This window comes from Phalacrocorax aristotelis, chromosome 9 (assembly GCF_949628215.1).
Source record: "Phalacrocorax aristotelis chromosome 9, bGulAri2.1, whole genome shotgun sequence".
Lineage (NCBI taxonomy): Eukaryota > Metazoa > Chordata > Aves > Suliformes > Phalacrocoracidae > Phalacrocorax > Phalacrocorax aristotelis.
Genome location: NC_134284.1, coordinates 30,175,490 through 30,196,990, shown reverse-complemented (window position 1 = coordinate 30,196,990; position 21,501 = coordinate 30,175,490). Strand labels below are relative to the sequence as shown.

General features: G+C 43.7%; 1 protein-coding gene across 1 annotated transcript in view; it reads left to right on the top strand.

Moving 5' to 3' along the window:
- The window catches only part of SYNE2 (spectrin repeat containing nuclear envelope protein 2), a 197,256-nt gene extending 180,514 nt beyond the window's left edge, over positions 1-16,742 (top strand). The window contains exons 106-118 of the mRNA XM_075104124.1: positions 652-789; positions 1,684-1,878; positions 2,715-2,997; positions 3,349-3,417; positions 4,219-4,355; positions 5,257-5,386; positions 6,547-6,758; positions 10,633-10,833; positions 11,207-11,335; positions 11,841-12,029; positions 12,690-12,779; positions 12,990-13,036; positions 13,843-16,742. Of these exons, the coding sequence (XP_074960225.1) occupies positions 652-789; positions 1,684-1,878; positions 2,715-2,997; positions 3,349-3,417; positions 4,219-4,355; positions 5,257-5,386; positions 6,547-6,758; positions 10,633-10,833; positions 11,207-11,335; positions 11,841-12,029; positions 12,690-12,779; positions 12,990-13,036; positions 13,843-14,068 (2,046 nt within the window). The 3' untranslated portion in view covers positions 14,069-16,742. The remainder of the gene's footprint in view (positions 1-651; positions 790-1,683; positions 1,879-2,714; positions 2,998-3,348; positions 3,418-4,218; positions 4,356-5,256; positions 5,387-6,546; positions 6,759-10,632; positions 10,834-11,206; positions 11,336-11,840; positions 12,030-12,689; positions 12,780-12,989; positions 13,037-13,842) is intronic.
- Positions 16,743-21,501: the final 4,759 nt, after the last annotated feature.

The window sequence follows — 21,501 nt, the reverse complement described above, 5'->3', positions numbered from 1 at the left end:
TGATAGGGTTTGATCTGTGCAGTTAGGAGGTGTTGTGTTTGGGATGTTACATAATCCCCTTCCTGAACAATAAATCCACCGAGGAGAACTGGGGCACTGCAAGCTGCGTGTCTGTTAGCAGCTTCCATGGGAGATGGCAGCAGAGAGACCTCCTCCTGGCTTCCATGCACAATGATGCATTAATTACACTGGCATGGTCATCCATGATCCAGCTTCTCCATTGTTTTACTCATTTTAATGTAATAGTTTTAATTACTGTAATTAGGGATGGAGCTTGCTTCCTTTGTCCGTCTTTCTTCTAAATTTAGAACAAATTAGATGTTAAACATGAGTCAAAATAACTGTTACACTGATATAATGATGTGGGAGAAGGTATACAGTGTGGAAGCAAGAATATAATTTTATAGAAGCATCTTACACTGCTGAATTTTTATTCCCTCTCCCATACGAATAGTGTGCTAACATTGGACACCTCGTTGCTGCATCACTACAGGAAGGGGACAGCTTTTGAACATGGCATGCTGCCATTTGTGCCCTGAAGCCTTTAAGGTGAACAGCAGTTTTGAAACAAAACAGTTTTCAGAGGGTTCCTGTGACCATCTTTTTTAGTCGCTGAAGTCTTATAACACTGGCTTTCTTCTCCCTGTTTAGCACTTCACCAATCGGAGAGATGAGTTTGAGGGGACGAGGGAAAGCATCCTTGTTTGGCTCACAGAAATGGACCTCCAGCTGACAAATGTGGAGCATTTCTCAAAAAGTAACTTTGATGACAAAATGCGCCAGTTAAATGTATGTATCCTTATAAAGCAGTTGTTTAATGTAGCCCAGCTGATCCTATTGGGCTGCCCTCTCTTGACAGTGTTATCTACTTTTCTGGAACTTCGTAATAGCCAACAGATCTCTGTAGGGCTATATTTGTTTTAAGACACCAGTAAATTGTTAAGACTTATACTCTGAATCAAGATTAAACTGCACATTATTTAAATTCAGATCAAGCTCAGTTCTATTCTGCCATTTTCTCCTAACACCAAGTGTCAGTGTCAGTGGTATCTGGCCTGGAAAGGAGCATGTGCAGGTTAATAGTAAAAGCTATATTCCTAAATTCAGGTGTTCTTTTCTGGTGAGAATTTTTTTGAATTGACATTGAGGTAGGATCTCTCCTCTGAGTGCATTGTTTGTAGCTGGGACTTTCAAACAGAAATAAAGCATCAGGCATGTGCAATGATTCTAAAGAGCATACTAGTTCTTTGCTACCAGCTCATATGCTTGTTTCTCCTTTCCCCCTGCATTGTTAATTGTTTTGGAATGTGGATTTACTGTTGTGTAGGCTGGAGGCCCAACCAGCCAAACTTCTTTGCTACTGAGAAAAAGATTGTGTGTACCCAACAGAAAAATAGACTCTGATTAGCTGAAGTCTCATATCGTGATCCCCTGCAGGCCCAGGACACTGCAAAGATATTGACGTACACATGGGTGGAAAATGCCACTTCATTTGGAACTGTAATCCTGCTAATAAAACAAACCAAACCTCTGGACCGCTTCAGTAAAAAGATATTTGCCAAATGAAATTAGACAATAGTGTCAATTGCTGCTTTCCTTTCCATACAGTAAGCAAAAAAGATAAACCTTAGGCTAAAAGGAGGTGTTGCAGATGTAATTATTTTTCTTGTTTGTTCCAAATAGGGTTTCCAGCAGGAAATAATGCTAAACACCAATAAGATTGATCAACTAATTGTTTTTGGGGAGCAGTTAATTCAGAAGAGTGAGCCTTTGGATGCTACCCTGATTGAAGATGAATTGGAAGAACTTCATAGATACTGTCAGGAAGTGTTTGGGCGAGTTGCCCGGTTCCATCAAAGACTGACTTCAAGGCATCCTGTAAGAAGCAACAGTTGTTTTGATGCTTTGGCAAGATTTTGGTGTTTGAACAGCAATGCTCATTGCTTATCCATAGCAGCCTGACTGAGTGGTTTGAGCTCAAAGGGGTCAGGAGCTCCTCAGTAGTTGTGCCAGTTTTGCTAAATCTTTGTCACCAGTCTTGTCTCCTCGCATCTCTCATGTTGGGTCTCCATCTGCAGAATGTAGATAATAGCATGGAAGTAATTCACAAGGTTAATATTTAGATATTAGTGGTTTGAGGGCTTCAAAACCTTTTTTTTGGTGTTTTTAATATCACTTTGTTTTCTTTAATTTCACTAATATGCTTAGAATATCTTTTTATGGATTTGTTTGTGAGGCTCCATCTGTCCAGTTCCTTGTGGGAATCCTGAATGGGGAACAGCACGCTCTTTACTTTTCACTGGGAACATTTAGCTGATTCTCAGTTTGCTTTGGCTCAAAAAGAAAGAACATCTATTAAAAAGCCAGGTAGAGGAAGTAACATGACCATCTGCAAGTAGCTGGTTCACCCCTGCCAGAGCATCATTTCATTGCTCACCTGTGTATAGTCCATTTGGAGCTGGGTGCTGCTCCCTGCAAACTAGAAAGGGATGTTATGGTAGTCGTTCAGTGTCTTGAAAGAGGGGAGGTAGCTGCTGATGTGAGAATGGTTTTGGCAAAAGAGGAAGGAGGCAGAAATTATGTTTCCCTTTAATTTTAGGCAGCTGGCCACAAGACAGTCCCCAGTAGTATTGTGTGGCTCAATCATTAGCTCATTAATCAGTGTAGATCTATCGTAAATCTTATTAATATGCAATAATTGTTACTATTGTTAGGGATTGGATGATGAAAAAGAGACCTCTGAAAATGAGACAGATCCAGAAGACTCCAGAGAAATCCAGAATGATCCCTGGCATAAGAAGGCCGTCAGTGAGGGGCCCTCTTCACCACAGTCCCTTTGCCACCTTATGCCCCCTACTCAAGGTCATGAAAGATCAGGCTGTGAAACCCCTGTCAGTGTTGACTCCATCCCACTCGAGTGGGATCACACAGGTGATGTGGGAGGTTCTTCCTCTCATGAAGATGAAGAAGAAGCAACATACTACAGTGCTCTGTCAGGTGAGAACCGATTGCCAGTTATTTGTTTTGACATGGACAACTGCAAGATGTCCCCGTGTGGGAGGGGAGGGGGATTGAGGTCTTGTTCCCACCTTGTTGGTTGGTTTTCAGGTACTATTAATAGGTGCGAGCAGTCTCATCTCTTAGATGTCTTGATGAAGGGAATGGTGTTGTCTAAACCAAGCTTATATTTTCAGAAACATAAGGTTTTTAGAAATCTTAATTTTAAGAATGTTTGATGAAAACAATACCAACAACTTACTTTGTCTTTGCTGTCCCTCATTGTTTCAGTTGTTTTTAATAGTTGGAAGATATTGAATAGTGAGGAAAATGACATTATTCTTTTTTCAGATGTAGAAATCACTGAAAATCCTGAGGCATATCTTAAAATGACCACAAAAACTTTGAAAGCATCTTCTGGTAGGCACCTGCTAATGCATGTGTCTGAACATGGCGATCTCCCTGTGCTGCACGCTATATTCCTCAACCTCTCTCATATGTAATGTCTGACTTCCTGCCTTGTGTGGACACCATGTCTCATCCTGTCATGGTGTTCTTACGCTGCAGTATTCACATGTACATTACAAAGCAGTCAAGAACATACCATTTAGATTTTGCCTGGTAAATGCCAAGGTGGTTAATGTGCATTTCATTGTATTGATCCAAAGTCTTTTGGTACTTTCTTGGTGGTTTGCTCTGGGTAGTATCACTTTTTTGGTTGTTTCTAATTTTGATTGCATAATTACTGAAGGAAATAGTTGCAACTCTGCAAGTATTTTTTGTTTTGTGCATGATAGAACCATGTGTGTCCTGTCTGTTAAATCCAGAACAAACGTTCTCCAAATCAGGACATGTCTATACTTGTCCCTGCTGAAATGCGTTGCATATGTGTGATAGTGTTGTTGAGATGCAAACTTTCCAAAACCACAGTGCAGCCTTTTTCTTTTATTTTTAAAATACTCATACCTGTATTCAAGCATTTTCCAGAAGAAAACAGAATGTCCCATAACTGCATGGCTCTCATCTCATTACCTTTGAAACACTGTTGATGTTTTGCAAATGTGCATGCTTTGCAAGGAAAGCTGCAAAACTGTCATTTTTATGCCATAACTTGATGCCATTTTATTCAGAGCGCTTTCTAACTTAATACAAAGCAACAGCTTCCTTGTGGAGATGGGATTTTGCACTTATGGCGCATGGGTTTCGTTTTATTTGTTTCAGGAAAGTCCATTTCAGAAGCTCATCCTTGGCATTCTCCAGATAGCCCAGTCTGCAGGAAACACCGGTACAGCCAGGCAGAGATGGTTGGAAATGTGTTGTCTGGTCCAGAGTCAAGTACTCCCTATAAGCCAGACTATGTGAGTTGGAGGCTTTACAGGCACTGAACCTGTACTGCACAGTCGGTTGTTTGTTCCTGTGTAACTCCATCCTCTTCCCTCCTCCAGCATCAAAGAAAAGATGAGTGGTGCAGGCAATGTTCCCTTTAAGCAAACTTATGTTATTTCTGGTGGCTCAGGTAACCAGTGGGAGTCTCTATCCACTCACTGGGAGAGCTCCTTTAAAGCAATTCAGAACAATCATGTTAGGCTCCCGGTCAGAGTCAGTGTCTGGAGGAACTTCCTCTATTGTCACAGGGCAAGACTAGGAGAATTTAACCCCTGTCAAGGAGAGGGTGTGAATACCCTCCCTTGATACTTACTGACATATCCCCCTTTCCTAAGAAGACTGATTTGAAGGGTCCTTTTCTAGCATGCAGCCCACCATTTAATCTGCTTCTGGGCACTAAAAAATGTGCCAAAATGGCTGTTGTTTCTTGGTACGTCAGCCTTGGTGGCTTTGCCAGCAGCTGCCAGGCTCAGTGGATCTGGACCAGCTGTAAGGACTCCTCCAGGCACAAGATGGTACAAGTATCTGGCTGCTTTTGTCATCATTAATCCAGTCTTAGAGCCTTAGAGTCAATATTGCCAGGACCCAGAAACTAATAGAGCATTAGGGAATATACTTTGGTACATGTAGCGCAAAAGCAATTAATTTGTCATGTCCAGTCTTGTAATAATTGGCATCACTATGGTGTGTGTTTGTGTACTGAGAAGGCACAGGGAGCCAGTATAAACTCTTAGCAAAGATGCAGAAGCCCAGGGCTAAATCTGACATACAAGAACTCAGGAGCAGCCCAGCCACCCCAAAGTGACACAAATGAAGCTTGACCTTTGACAGCTTGTTAACCTGCAGGGCTCACCCACCAAAATGTCATTCCAGGTGAAGCAGCTCAGTTCTGCAAGCAGTGGCAGCATCAACAAGGAGAAAATTGCATCTACTAACACGAGTGATGAAGAACCACAAGATGACCAAGAACTTGTGAATATAGCAGCTGCAGAGAAGCAGTCAGGTACTGAGCATCAGGAATGGCTTTGGTGCTGTGGTGTTTGTCCTGTGACCCTGAGGAAGACAAAGCAGACGTGGCACAAAGGCAGCACATTTGCCTTGGAGTCAATGTAGAAGTAAACCACTATCCTCTGTATTTTGCTAAGATTCACTGAGCTGCCTTCTCACCTGTTACTGTCCAACCTGTGATTGCTATTACAAGCTTTTACATTTTCTGCCAGAATTGAGATTTTTATCGCTTGTAATATACTTCTGTCTCTTTGCTGGTTGGAATGAATGGGAGCAATTTCACTTTTGTGTGATAATGAATACTTCAGAGACTTTTAATCAGATTTCAAACCGAAGAAATGTGTCTCTTTGTCTAAAATAAGATAGCTGTAGTTTGTTTTCTCAGTTATTGGTATTCCATATAACAAGATGCTACAGGTCCCATTTACAGAAATGTTTTGTCAAAGCTGGTAATGTGTTCTGGTCTTCACTGTGGTCCTTTCTTCCAAACAGGCCGATGAGCTGGTTCTCTTAACCTTTTACGATCTCATTCTTGGTTTCAGGTGCTTGAGATTGTAATAAGAACACATCTGTACTGCAGTCACAAAAGAGAAATAAGTGATAAAAAGAAGACTGCAGCTATATGCACCAACGTGCTTCATTTATGTCTCTGATCTCACAAGTGGGCCAGGGCTGAGTCCCATACATGGGATGAATTGGAAAACCTCTAAGAAGGGCTTAGATGTGCTTCCAGAAATAGTGTTAGTGATTGCACAGGTGGCACCTCCATCTCCTTTAGCACTGAATTGATGAAACATAACTGCTGGATCATACTTTGTCCCACGATGAATTTTGGTTCTACCAAATCACAACTGGGCTCAGTGAATTCCATCTCCTTAAATTTGCTCTATTCTTCTAGGTGAATTAAAACATCTTCAATTAATGTGATTAAAATTCTATGTAGCATTACTATGTGGATAACTTGACCAGTAATATGAAACTTGAAGTCTGCAGAATCTCAAATAAAAAATGTGTCTGGATAAAAGTAGTGCACGGCAGCAATTGTTTGACCTTGAGTAGATTGGACCATAATTTACCCGTAAAGCTCCTTGCATCTGTTTTATGTGCTCTTCGCCTTACTGAAAATTTAAGTATTTGTCGTTCTATTGTTTGTAGGCATTATTGATAGGTGGGAGCTCATCCAAGCTCAAGACCTCAGGAATAAACTTAGGATGAAACAGAAATTGCAGCAGTGGCAGCAGCTGGACTCAGATCTCAGAGACGTGTCTGCTTGGCTTGATAAAACTGAGGAAGAGCTGGAAGAGCTGCAAAAAGAAAAAGCTCCAACCAGCATGCAGGCATTGGAACAAAGGGTCAAGAAATTGAAAGTAAGTTATGGCATACTGAGAAGTGGGATTTCAAGATGCTCATGCTCTTTATCATTGTCTTTGTGCTCCAAGGATCTGTCGGCAGCATGTATGCTAATAACAACGTGCATATGCCACAGAGAGGCTAAGCCGTTTTCAGCTAAGAGGACTAAAGATGGTAGTTAAGCAAGGTGTCTCTGTCTTCATGTGCAGAGATTTGCAGGCAATATGCCTGAATACAACAGGCAGCCAGGCTGAAATAAAAACCTCTCCCTTTCTGTCTTCTTGCAGAGACACTTTATTCTCTCTCAGACAAAACATTCAGCCCCAAACTTCTCTTTTTAGGGATTCTGTTTTAGGAAACAAAGGTAGAAGAAAAAGCTAAATAATGAAGTTTTAGATTCCCCAAGTGCCTAGGGTCAGGCATTGCCTTGTGGGGTTGGGTATACTGAGCAGTGATACCAGCATTTTTTTCCTTGTTATGTGCCATTCTCCTTTATGCAAACCAGAAAGCGATTGAAAATTAGGTAAGGCTACAAAGTCTAAGCTGATTTTTTTTTTAATTTAATTAATGGGGCAGGGTGGGGGTTGTAGCTCCGACAGGGACACTGAGAAATAATATGAACATTTGTCAGCATCTGTGGTCATGTTATGTTGCCTGCTGTGACTCAGCTTTCATAAATTAAGTAGGACTAAGTCAGGTCTGCAAGTTGAACCAACGGGTTACAGAATCACAGAATGGCAGGGGTTGGAAGGGGCCTCTGGAGATCATCTTGTCCAACCCCCTGCTTGAGCAGGCACACCCAGAGCAGGGGCAAAGGACCGCATCCAGGTGGGTTTTGAATGTCTCCAGAGAAGGGACCCCACAGCCTCCCTGGGCAGCCTGTGCCCCTGCTCTGGCACCTGCACAGGGAAGGGGTTTTTTCTCATGTTGAGGTGGAACTTCCTGTGTTCCAACTTGTGCCCATCGCCCCTTGGCCTGTCATTGGGCACCACTGAAAAGAGCCTAGTCCCATCGTCCTGACACCCACCCTTTAGATATTTATAGGTATTGATGAGATCCCCCCTCATTCTTCTCTTCTCCAGGCTAAACAAACCCAAGTCTCTCAGCCTTTCCTCATAAGGGAGGTGCTCCAGTCCCCTGATCATCTTGGTAGCTCTCTGCTGGACTTGATCAAGCAGTTCCACATCCTTCTTAAACTAGGGGCCCAGAACTGGACACAGCACTCCAAATGTGGTCTCACTAGGCCAGAGTAGAGGGGGAGGATAACCTCCCTCGCCCTGCTGGCCACTCTCCTTTTAATGCACCCCAGGGTACCATTGGCCTTCTTGGCCACAAGGGTACATTGTTGGCTCATGATCAGCTTGTTGTCCACCAGCGCTCCCGGGTTCTTCTCAACAGAGCCGCTTTCCAGTAGTTCAGCCCCAAGCCTGTACTGGAGCCTGGGGTTGTTCCTCCCCAGGTGCAGGACCTTGCACTTGCTCGTGTTGAATTTCATGAGGTTCCCCTTGGCCCAGCTCTCCAGCCTGTCCAGGTCTCGCTGGATGGCAGCACAGCCTCCTGTGTATCAGCCACTCCTCCCAGCTTGGTATCATCAGCGAACTTGCTGAGTTTACACTCCATCCCATCATCCAGGTCATTGATGAATATATTAAACAGGACTGGACCCAGCACAGACCCCTGGGGAACACCACTAGTGACAGGCCTCCAGCCAGACTCTGCTCCATTGATCACGGCTCTCTGAGTTCTGTTTTGAGCCAGTTCTCTGTCCACCAAACCAAACTGTTCACTCATCCAGCCCACACTTCCTTAGCTTGCCTGTGAGGAGGCTATGGGAGACAGCGTCAAATGCCTTACTGAAGTCAAGATAGACAACATCCACTGCTCTCCCTTCATCGACCCAGCCAGTCACACCATCATAGAAGGCTATCAGGTTGGTCAAGCATGATCTCCCCTTGGTGAATCCATGTTGACTGTTTCTGATAACCTTCTTGTCCTCTACATGCCTGGAGATGACCTCCAGGATGAACTGCTCCATCACCTTTCCAGGGACAGAGGTGAGGCTGACTGGCCTAGAGTTCTCCAGGTCCTCCTCCTTGCCCTTTTTGAAGATTGGAGTTACAGTTACCAGTGTATGTGTAAGTGCTAGGTCCCTAGGACTTAGGTAACAAAATGCCTTGGGTTGAACTCTGAGAGAGCAAGTGTTTCTAACACTTGCGGGAGTACAAAATCCCTGCATGCTCACCCTTCTGCCAGCAGCCTCGTATGGAGTCACCCAAATCCTGAGGCTACTGTCAGTTTGGTGACATGCTCAGGGTGATGCTCACAAACAAGACACCCTGCAGGACAGAGGAGGGATTTCTTAGGCATGTTGAGAGTATGCTTAAGCCTACTCATCCTTGAGTAATCATTAGGCCAGGGAGAATGTCTCTGCACTCCAGTGTGTGACACCAGTAAGAACGACTCTGATTCCATCAGCCAACTCGGCTTAGGCACCAAGCAGTAGGAGAGCTTTGGAGATGCCTCGCGAGTGGAGGGAGGTGCTTCCCTTCACGCTGGAGTTGGGTGTCTGACCTCTTCAAGGGGCAGAGCTTCAGTTCTCCTCCTCTCTTCTGCATTTTCTTAAGAGGAGTCCAGCTGGCTGTAAATCCCCTTTTCAGACAGCTTGGCTTTCTACGGGTGTCTAAAAGCACCAGCATGCTCTAAGACATGAATTTTATGAGATGTCAGGACACTGCAATTGCCCTGGATAAGGATAAAGCCAGTCTGGCTGCAGGCTGGCTTACTGGTGTTTAGAAGTCTGGGATGGACCATTTGTATTGTCTGATATTGAAAGAAACTTTGTTGCCTGAAGGAGGGAGGGAGAGAGGGCTCTTTGTTGGGTGAAATGTAATTTAGGCTAGCAGTTTTCAACAAGTGGGATGCAGATCTTGAGAATATATAGATTGACACTCGTAGTTACAAAGGCTGCTAAGAAAAGCAATCTGAGCTGTGTTGGTTGCAGAACTCATCATGCAGCTCTTATGTTTCTACTGCAAGAGCCCACAACTTGAAAAAGACTGAGTACCCTTGATTCAAACTGTAAACTTCTTGAGGGTATGAGGTATGGTTTGGCATTCTTTTTTTTTTTTTTTTTAAACCTTCAAAAATTCGGGCTCTACCTTAACATAAAGGTAGTTAGGTGATACAGCCATGACTTTGCAAATCCCGTACTATTTTCCCCTGCAGTTTTAAGGGAGAGGAGGAAAGCAGGCAGGGCTGCCATCTGGGGGGACCTTGACAAGTCAGAGAAATGGGCTGACAGAAACTCTGACTAGAGAGAAGAAAAAGAATTTCCCACAACTAGGTGGCTAGGTGGCCTGGTGTAGGACCAGGGGCCCAGACGGGATGGGGAATCTCCTACTCAAAAATTGGCTGGATGAGACCCTGAGAAATTGGGCCTACTTGGAGCAGGAGGGTGGAGTACAGACCTCCAGATGTCCCTCCCTTTCAGCATTATTCTGGGATTCTGAGGCAGCAAAACCTTCATACATCAAGAAGAAATACCATGTGATGACCTATGGGAATATTTGTCCAAGTGTCAGGGAAAGAGGCAGCTCAGAAGAATGAAGGGTAGATATGGATTAAGCCATAATGCCTGTGAGTTAGGGAGAAGCACAGGCCCTACCAGATTTTTTTTTCTTCAAAGTGAAGGTTTTTGCTGTTAAGAAAGGATAAGATAATATAAAAAAGGCCATGTGCCTTAATACATGTTCCTTAGCAGTATCTGAAAAGCCACCAGATTCAAACAGCTTTCCCCAGTACCTGTGACTCTTTTGAGGGTGTAGTTGTATTGTAAATAAACAACATGTTTTTCACCATTCATAGAAGCTCCTAATATGCTTTTTCTACCAGGACATGCTTAAAGCATTCGATAACTACAAGACAGTGGTGCTTTCTGTTAACCTGAGCAGCAAAGAATTCCAGAAAGCAGATAGCACAGAGTTCAAAGAGCTTCAGAACAGGCTTCGGAAGGTGAATTTGCATTGGGAGAAAGCAACTCGTGCATTGGACAACTGGAGGAAAGGTTTACAACAAGCCCTACTGCATTGCCAGGTGCATACCGCATGCCAGCTTATAAGGGAAGACTTCTTTCTGGGGTGCCGCAGTGGGGTGGGTGAGGGTTGAGGACAGAGGAATAATTCCTGCACACCAGTGGAATGGTGGCTCAGAATCTGAGATGCTTTATTTTCTTATAGACTTGACTCTGTTGGGTTTAAAGGGTTTGGTAAAAATATCTTTGAACTTACAAACTTTGAACCTTTTATCACATAGGTGGAATAGTTGAACTATTGTGGTAGCCTCACTGATCATGAATTTGTTGTTGGCTCTGTCTAATCTGGGCTGGTCATTTTGTTTGTAGGCAAAGCCAGGGGAAAGCACTACAAAAGCGTTTTTTCTCTTATGTGCAAATCTTTCGTTTCTCTAGGACTTCCATGATCAAAGCCAAAAACTAATCCTGTGGTTAGCAAGTGCTGATAGTCGAAGGAGTGAAGCACAAATCATAGATCCAAACGCTGACCTCAATACAATACTGGAATGCCAAAAGGAGCTAATGGTAGGTGTAGTCTTAACTACAGCACCTCAGCTCTTCCAGTGAGTCAGTAGCTCTCACTACAAAATGAAGAGCAATATGTTTATTTCTCAAGATGTCTGCAGCCTGTCCTTGAACCTGCTGTATTCAGGCACATGGCAGGTTTCTGAAATGGGCTAAGGTATTGCCTATATGAAGCATTTTTTCTGTAATTACACATCATAATTAAGATCCTTATGAACAGTCTTTATGCTGGAGTAAGACTACCAATTTCCAAGATGTAATGTCTTTTCCATATGCATTAATTACCACTAGAACTATTTCTAAATGTTATTTCAAGCCGGTACAACCAGTCTTTTCAAGAGAACTTCATTTCATATGTAGCTGTAATAGCCATTCGTATGTATTGCAGATGCTCAGGCAGGTTGAGTTGTTCTTTAAAGCTTTCCAGAGTTCCTCCTTTTATGAGAACATCCTTAAAGTTGAGATTAACAGTCTCTTGCACTGGTTTTTGTTTGTTTGTTCTCAGCAACTGGAGAAAGAGCTGCTGGAACAACAGCTTAAAGTAAACTCACTTCAAGAACTCACGTCGTACCTGCTGCTTAAATCAGATGGTGATTACATTGAAGCTGATGAGAAGGTCCATGTGATTGGAAGGAAACTGAAACAGCTTATTGAACAAGTTTCGCATGACCTAAAAACAATACAAGGAAATCTGGTGAGTCAGAGTTTAAATACTTGTTCATGGATCTTTCTTACGGAAAAGTAATAACATAAAAGACTGACTTAAAACCTGGGTGCTTCCACCTTCATAAGCTGAAAAAAGAACAATTTAGTCTGCCTATGGGAAAAAACTTCAATAGCATACTAGCCTTGTGCTGCTGAAATAGATTGCCCAGAGAGGTTGTGCAGTCTCCATCCTTGAGGGGTTTGAAGAGCAGACAGGATAAAGCCTTGAGTAAGGCTTTTGGTCTGGTCTCATAGCTGACCTTGCTTTGAGCAGGAGGTTGGAAGGGACCTCAGGAGGTTCATCTAGTCTAACCTGAATTATCCTATGATCCATACCAGCTATCAGGCTAGGAATGTGTAATAAACACATAGGAGCTGTTGTTCATAGCAGTCATTGCTACCTCAGATGGAGATATTTTCAAGTTAATACCTGTACGCACCTGTTCCATTGTAACTCCTTTGGGTTGTGTATATTAAAATATTTCTTCATGCTGGAGAACTGGAGCATCTGTTTACCTCTAGTTATGCACATCTGAAGAGGCAGTGGGCTGTGCACCTACAGAGAGGCAACGAAATGTGCCTCTTCGCACTTCATGTGTTGTGAGTTTTGAACGTGCATTTTAAAGAGGAAGGTGTGGTTACCTTTTAGGATACCAGAGCATTCCTGCTAGTTCCAGATGAGTTGGATTCAGGAGTCTATGATCCAGTTGCGGCGAAATCCAGCCCTACTGTGAAGAAGGCAAGTGTTTTTTCTAATATTTTGCTATCAGCATATAGCATATTTTGATATATTTAGCCTGAAATTTCCTCAAATGTAATCACTTTATCTTTTAGATGTATATATCTTATTACAGAATTTACAACAGGAGTCTACAGCTGTCTTTTTTGAGAAAGAGAAATTCCTTGTAGGTTCTGACACCTGGATACTAAAAGCTATTTCTCTCAACAGATGACCGTAAGAAGAACTGCAGATGGCAGGAACAGCAGCAGCACAAGGTATTATTCTATATTAGCCTGATCTCTTGAAGGACAGAAAAAATGTCAGGGACGAGCCAGCAGAAACCTGGGCAGTCGTTCCTCATAGGTTGACATAGGTGGAGGTGATTTCTGCCTACCTGTAGTGTCTGCTCTACCTACCAGCTCTGGGCGGCACCGTGGTGAATGGTTTTCCTTTAGCAGTCCTGCTTCTAGACCTCTGCACCAGTTTGCAACCTTGGCTTGTCTGTACTCTTGAGAAAATATTTTTGTGGCAAATGGGGAAATATTTAATTTTAAATCTTCCTTTAATTCCACCAGCATACCTGGACAAAGAAACTTGCAGCTTAGAGCCACTTATTACAAACAGACCATGAAGAGCAAAGGGAAAACTTCATGCCCAGTACATTAGGGTCTGTTCAAAGGATAGATCTCAGTAATGCCAAGGCAGAGAGAAGCTTAATCAGTCTGAATGGTGGCTTTCCTTTGTACTTCAACATGTATTTAGAGTGGTTCGTCTGCTGGGAAAACTTAAGTTTGCATCTGAAAATAGGGTAAAAACTCACTGATCTAAGCTATTATGAAGAAATGTGTCTTCTTCAGTAGTGGGGACAGTAAACCCAAGCCAGCAGCTGGCTTCCCACTGAGCAGTCTCGCATGCTTAAAGTGTTTCATGTGCAGTGGATTTTCCTGTAGATACACAGCCCTGAATCTTGAAGGGTAGTGGGAACCCTAGAGGGGGATTTAAACCAACTTTTTAAATTCAAACCCTAAAGTGTCTTGTGTTTTCTTTTTCTCTTTGTTTTTTTTTTTTTTCTCCTTTTCAGAGGTGAAAGCCATCCACAACCTATTCAAGCAATTCCTCGGTCTTCCTCCTTCTTTTACCGTGTATTACGAGCAGCTTTACCTCTTCAGCTGTTCTTTCTACTGCTTTTACTTCTGGCTTGCATGATTCCATCTTCTGAGGAAGACTACAGCTGCACGCAGGCAAACAACTTCGCCCATTCTTTCTATCCCATGCTGCGATACACCAATGGGCCTCCACCAACTTAGAAAGCAGCCCATGAATAATCAGTTATACCAAAACACACTCTCCGTGGTGCTTTTTTCATGCTACTAGCATCAATCAAGCAGTGACGTTGCATAATTCAATACAGAAACTTTTGTGCTGTGTTAGTTCCCCAGACTAGCCACTACAGTGGTCACTGCTGCAGCTAAATAATGCCTCACGTTTATAGCCTCCTTTCCCTGTCATAGGGAATGTGTTAAATTTCACATCTCAGAATGTATATCTTGACAAAATTTCAGCATTTTTGTACGGAAAACAAACTTTTTCTATAGATTTTTAAACTGTAAGCGACACACTTTATACTTTGATGCAATAGATACACTATTTTATAGGTGCAGTGCTCTTAAGCTTGCAAGGTGATTGTATACTGAGTTACTAGATGCAGAAACTATATCACAGTCATTTTAAACACAGCAGTCTCTCTCAGGTTAGCACAACAAACAAGCAGTTGAAGAGGCACTTTGCCTAAAATCACAGAATCATTAAGGTTGGAAAAGACCTCTGAGATCATCAAGTCTAACCATCAACCCAAAACCACCAGGCATCCTAAACCATGTTCCAAAATGCCACATCCACACATTTTTTGAACACCTCCAGGGGTGGTGACTCCACCACCTCTCTGAGCAGCCTGTTCCAATACCTGACCACTCTTTCAGTAAAGAAATTTTTCCTAATATCCAGTCTAAACCTCCCCTGATGCAACTTGAGACCGTTTCCTCTCGCCCTATCGCTTGTTTGTTGGGAGAAGAGACCAACACCCACCTCGCTACAACCTCCTGTCAGGTAGTGTAGAGAATGATGAGGTCTCCCCTCAGCCTCCTCTTCTCCAGGCTAAACAACCTCAGCTCTTCCTCATAAGACTTGTTCTCCAGACCCTTCACCAGCTTCGTTGCCCTTCTCAGGACACGCTCCAGCACCTCCATGTCCTTCTTGTCCTGAGGTGCCCAAACTGAACACAGCATTCAAGGTGTGGCTTCAGCAGTGTGGAGTACAGGGGCACAATTGCTGCCCTGCTCCTGCTGGCCACGGTATTCCTGGTACAAGCCAGGATGCTGTTAGCCTCCTTGGCCACCTGGCCACGCTGCTCGCTCATGTTCAGCCGGCTGTCAACCAGCAACTGCAGGTCCTTATCTGCCAGGCAGCTCTCCAGCCACTCTTCCCCAAGCCTGTAGCGTTGCATGGGATTGTTGTGACGAAAGTGCAGGACCTGGCACTTGGCCTTGTTGAACCTCAGACAGCTGACCTCAGCCCATGGATCCAGCCTGTCCACGTCCCTCTGTAGAGCCTTCCTACCCTTGAGCAGATCAACACTCCCACTCAGCTTGATGTCATCTGCAAACTTACTGAGGGTGCACTGGGTCCCCTCATCCAGATCATTGATAAACACGACTGGCCCCAACACTGAGCCCTGGGGAACCCTGCTCGTGATTGGCCACCAACTGGATTTAGCTCCATTTGCCATAACTCTGTGCTCGGCCGTCCAGCCAGTTTTTTACCTAGTGAGGAATACACCTGTCTAAGCCATAAGCCACCAGCTTCTCTAGGAGGATGTGGTGGGAGACGGTGTCAAAGACTTTGTGGCTTTGTGGATGTTGTTAAAGGTAGACAACATCCACGGCCTTTCATGAAGCTGTGCTGGTGGGGTGGGATCCCATGGTTGTCCTGCTTGGGCCTGGTGAGCTCACTCAAGATGTGTTGCTCCATAGCCTTCCCCAGTACCGAGGTCAAGCTGACAGGCCTGTAGTTCCCCCAGATCCTCCTTCTGGCCCTTCTTGTAGATGGGCATCACATTGGCAAGCCTTCAGTCGTCTGGGACTTCCCCTGTTAACCAGGACTGCTGATAAATGATGGAGAGTGGCTCAGAGAGCTCCTCCGCCAGGTCCCTCAGTACTCTCAGGTGGATCCCACCTGGCCCTGTAGGCTTGAGTGTCCAGGTGGAGCAGCAAGTTTTAAACTGCTTCCTCCTGGATTATGGGGCAGTTTGTTCTGCTCCCTGTCCCTGCCTTCCAGCTCAGGGGGCTGAATACCCCAGGGATAACTGGTCTGACTATTAAAGACTGAGGCAAAGAAGGCATTAAGTACTTCAGCCTTTTCTTCATTCTTGGTGGCAACGTGTTCCACACACCCCCAGCACCCCCCTTCCCACCACATCCACTGCACACACTTCACATTACCTGTATCTTTTGGTACTGTGGTCACTTGGTGGAAACAAAAAATCTACATCTTTTTGAGTCTTTGTTAGTGTATTTTATTCATCTAATGTTCAATAAAAGGATGCACATTTGTTTTGTTTTACATATAGTGTTCTAGTGGTTAGGACTGCTGTGTTGTCTTTTTTATACCACCTTTGAAATAAGAAATTGTTGCGTTGCATGGAAATGGTTTATAATGCACAGATTTTCTAGGTGAACATGATTACGTAGACTATCTTTGATGTATGCAAATAATGCAATGACTTTTTTCATGAAAGATTTTTTTTTTCAGTTTTTAACCTCCTGAATAGTGTACAGTATCTTGGGAGAGAATGCATTTTTATAAGCTTCATCTTTAAAATGACACTGATGTTTGGGCAATGGCCAGAGAAACTCTGTACAATCAGCATTGCCATTGCTTCTTGGTTATAAGTTCAAGTACTGTCATTAAATTTTGCCAATGGGACTAACAGTGTGTCTAGTGGGGAGCAACCAGCCCTTTTTTCCAACAGTGCAGACCCTTCCGCGCCCCTGTAAGTCAGCTTATTTGCATGCTAACGCAGCAGGGTCACAAGGAGCATAACTGCTCTTGCTTGCCATAGGAAGTGTTTACGAATTCAGGAATGGAGCCTGTGTTCGGTGGCACGGATCCTTTCCTTTGCAACTGACTGTAATTTGCTGGAGGAAGAATGCAAAGTTGAAGCAACTAGTGCTTACTGCTAGCTTGAAATGCTGAACTATTTCCCTAGCCTGGAACTGATTTTCTAAACTGGGAGTTTTGGCAGTGCTGGAGAGGGGAAGTGCGCATCGAGGAGAGCCTCAGTGTTGATAGTAAAGGGTTTGGTTGAATAGTTCTGCATTTTTGTGTTTAGTTGCAGTGAAAATCACCCAGGAATTAGCCAATTTCTGTAATCGTCACCTAGAGAAAACAGGATTTGTTATTAGCCCGTGAGAATTCTCCCACCTTTTCTACATTTGTCGCCACTGGCAGTTGCATTTATGAAGCAAGTTGCTCTGCATTCTTATGTTCAGAAGAAGACAGTCCCTGTAGCAAACTACAGCTTCTCCCTAACCGTGGTGGCAAAAAGAGCCTGGTTTATTTCCAGGATATTAAACTAAACTAATACATTAATGGTGCTACAGTTGCTTGCAAGCTTAGCAACATGGTTTAGGAAAGTCAAAGCTTACAATTTGGCACTTTTTAGTAGTGGTACCGTGCAGTAGTTTACATCCACACTGTGCACTCAAATGTGGGTCAAGACAATGCTGGCTCTGTGCTGAAGTGTTTTGCCCTCTGTCCCAAGCAGCAGCTCCCGGGCTCCATCCTGCTGAAGACACAGGGATCTGCCAGTGCTTCCAGACCTGGCAGCCTTCGCAGCCAGCAGGCCAGCACGCTGCTCTGCGTAGCTGTGTCCGTAGAGGCAGTCTTGTGCTCCAGCTACCGATGCCACAGCTACCGCTCTCACAGTGGTGCTGTACCCAGAGATAAATGATGGATCCGCCCTGCCCCTCACCGCACGCAGGCACACACGCTCGTCTCTCTTCCTCTGCCATCATGGTTTTGTATTTTGAAAGCAATTACTTTCAGACGGAGCTCATTTAAGTTTCTGTCTTTGTAGAAGTCAGCCAACTCTATTATTTCATTGCCAGGTTGTCACAAATGCCCATGCAAACCTTTCTGCCAAGAACTAATAGTCAGTTGCTGACATGATATTCAGTTCTTCTGCCATTAAAGAACCTATGCAGGGGAAAAAAAATTTGAACAATGTTAAAAGGTCTAAAGAAAATTTCATAGCCTGCAATTTCCTTTCATTATGTACAGTTATATCAAATTGTTGAGCTGATGTAACATATAAAATGAGGAGCTTTCATGAAATTATTGCAAAATGTCACCAAAAAAAAAGTCTCGGAAAATAACTATGTTTTTCCCCCCCCCCCAACCCTATTTTAAATAGTTTTACTTCCAGTTGATTATAACCACTGCACTGTAGGCTGACACTGAAGTCTGTTTCAAACAAGTCATTACATATACCCACCAATTTCTTAGTGTCATCTTCTCGCTCAGGACCAGGTTGTTAGCGTTCAGCACAGGAGAAAAAATAAAAGAGGGCAAGAGCAATAGCAAGATTAAGGACGCATGCGCTCGCCTTTGCACTTGCAGTGTGTGTAGGAGTGAAACCAGGACAAAACTGGTTTTGAATTTAAGTTAAAACTTCTTCATCAGGGAAATGAGACCTCATCTATTTTCAGCTGTACCTACACTGCCCCCCACCACCCCACCCACCAGATAGTCAACAAGTCTGCATGGGAAGCAGAGGGCTGTTTGTTCATTATGCCTTGCCTCCCTATGGTTAAATTTGCCGGTTTCTGAAACACTAGGGCACAGCCTGCATCTTCTGCAGTCACCTGGTGCTGGGGAACACCCTAAGGATTCGAAAACCTGACAAAGTAAATGAACCAAGAGCTTGTGGCATGACTGCGGAGGTAAGGATGAGACAATTGCGTACAGGCACCGTGATCATGCACAGTATATGCTCATGAAACCAGGCTGAGCTCAGGTATAGGAAAGAAATGACCACAAATCTGTGTGTTTAGGTTTCATGATACCTGTTTATTCAGCCAACACAATCTACAAGTGAATGAAACACGCATCTCTAAACAAATACTGTTTCACAGAACTAAAGAGCAGCTGAGCAAAAGGTAGGGGTTGTGGGATTTTATTTTTTTTTCCCCCACATCAGTATAATATATAAAGTACTTAAAAAGGCACCAACTTTAGCCCTAAACCCACTTCTATTACAAACATGCAGTGAGGGTAAAACATTTAAACTAAAACCACATATAAAGTCGGCCTCGGAAAATTCTGGGGGAAACGGACATAGGAAATGTGCAATAACCACTGTTACCGGCTCCTTAGTATGTGACACCGATGAGTGAAGGTTTTGTCTGTTTAGGCAGTAGCAGCAGAAGGAGGCATTTTTATGGTATAACAATCCTTTCTTCATGCACTTAAATTGAAATCACTGGCATTCAGCAATGCATAAGTGTAGGTGACTCCTACGTGTGAAGATGGGAAGAGTTAATTTTATTTATGATGTGGCTCTTTTTCAAGTCTTAGCTATGAAACTGCCATTTAACTCGCCCCATTTCAGTTCAGTAGTAAAATACTGTGAAAAATGACTGTAAATAGAATATATTTTCCATAGTTTAGCAATCCACTTGCTTTTCATATTCTTGTCTACAATGCTCTCTTTATTATTAGAAATAATAACTAGTATCAGCACAACAAAAAAACACATCCTTAGCTGCTTTGTTGAGCCGTTTTCACACACAACATAAATAACGTCAAATGATGTCTTCTGGGGCAACTGGTGACGAAAGCAAAGGCAGTCCCATGACTTCCAGCTCTGACTGTATGGATCACGGGACCGTGCACTGTTGAAAGAAGTAGCACAGCCTACAGCTGGGCCGAGACCAAAAGCAGCTGCCCTGGTGGTCCCTGGTCTTGCTGTGCTCGCTTGCAGCAGCCAGAACAGGGGTTAGAAGCTACTCTGCCACCCAAGGAACTGGAGAGAATATATTGATATATATCTTGACTATATCTATGATGAGTATTCAGCCCTATCAAATAGAAATTCCTGTGACAGGCCCTTAGGCTGTACTCACTTCAAGGCACCTCAGACAAAGCCATGCAAATCCATACTACTTTCTTTTTTAACTTCAGCTCAAGGTAGGAGCAACCTGTCTCCCGTGGGTACTTATCTTGGTGGGGAAGGACAGGGAAGGGAGCGAGTGCCATCTATCTTTGCCATGTGCTCGCTGTGCTAAGATCAAAATAGACCCATAATCACAAGCACATTTGGCATATATGTGGGTTAAAGCACATGCTAGGGCAGCGCAGCTATTTCATCAGTGCACAACTATTTTCTATTATTCAAACAAAGGAACAACCTTGGATGCACAAAAGCAGGTTCTCTGGGGCAGCTTTTAAAAATCATCTGAGCCCAGCTTAATGGCAAAAGCTCAGGCTTGCTTTCCATATCGTTAGGCTCCAAAGCCATCAGGGGCACCGGTGGCAGCAGCATTGTGCCTTTCAAGCCCCCAGTCAAGGCCACGGCCAGTAGCGATAGCGCACTTAGGCTGAGCTGCCATGTGAAACTTTTGTGCCCATTTATACATACATATTTTTCAATCTTCTGCAAGCAATTCTAAATTACATTTGCAGGCCATGATCCTGATTGGGGAACTTCAGCCACCCGGGCATCTGCTGGAAAAGCAGCACAGCAAACTGCAAGCACTCCGAGTGCAGGTAATGGGGAGCCTGACCAGAGGAGAGGCACTGCTGGACCTGTTGCACGCTAATGCAGAACTTATCGGCACGGTCAAGGTTGGAGGTAGCCTGGGCTGCAGCGCTCGTGCCCTGGTGAAATTCTCAATCTTGTGGGGTAGACGATGGGTGAAAAGCAGAGTCAGGGCTCCAAACCTCAGAACTTTACAACTCAAAACCTTAAAACTCCAGTTTTAAACTGAAAGAGGGTATATTTAGATTAGATATTAGGAAGACATTCTTTACTGAGAGGGTGGTGAAACACAGGCCCAGGTTGCCCAGAGAGGTGGTAGATGCCCCATCCCTGGAACCATTCAAGGCCAGGTTGGACGGGGCTCTGAGCAACCTGATCTAGTTGACGATGTCCCTGCTCACTGCAGGGGGGTTGGACTAGGTGACCTTTAAAGGTCCCTTCCAACCTAAAGCATTCTGTGATTCTATGATAAAGTCAAAACAAGACAAACATTCTTACCTCAGAAGAGCCTGATCACTGGTGACAGCTTGAATAAGACCAAGAGGCAACTTCCTCAGGGCTCACTGCATTTTTTTAGGCTCTGTTTAACCACTCTAATGATGCAAATTCAGCAAATGTCTTCCATACTCCACAGGCCATCAGAAGGAAAAGAAAAAGTTCCAGCACTTAAAAGGATGTTCTCCTTTCATCACAATGATCCCTGTATTGATCTATCATTCAGATCATTCAGTCAATCATTCAGGGAATTAACATATTATTACTATGGAAATAGGTATATTTATTGAAAAAAAAAAAAAGCTTTAAGTTCAGCCTGTTGGACACTTTTTTCCCCCATATTTTATTCTCTGACTGGCAACATGATAGCACTAAAATTGGGTAATTTGCAAGAATACAGAAGTGTGGAAAAGGTCCCACATTCCTGGA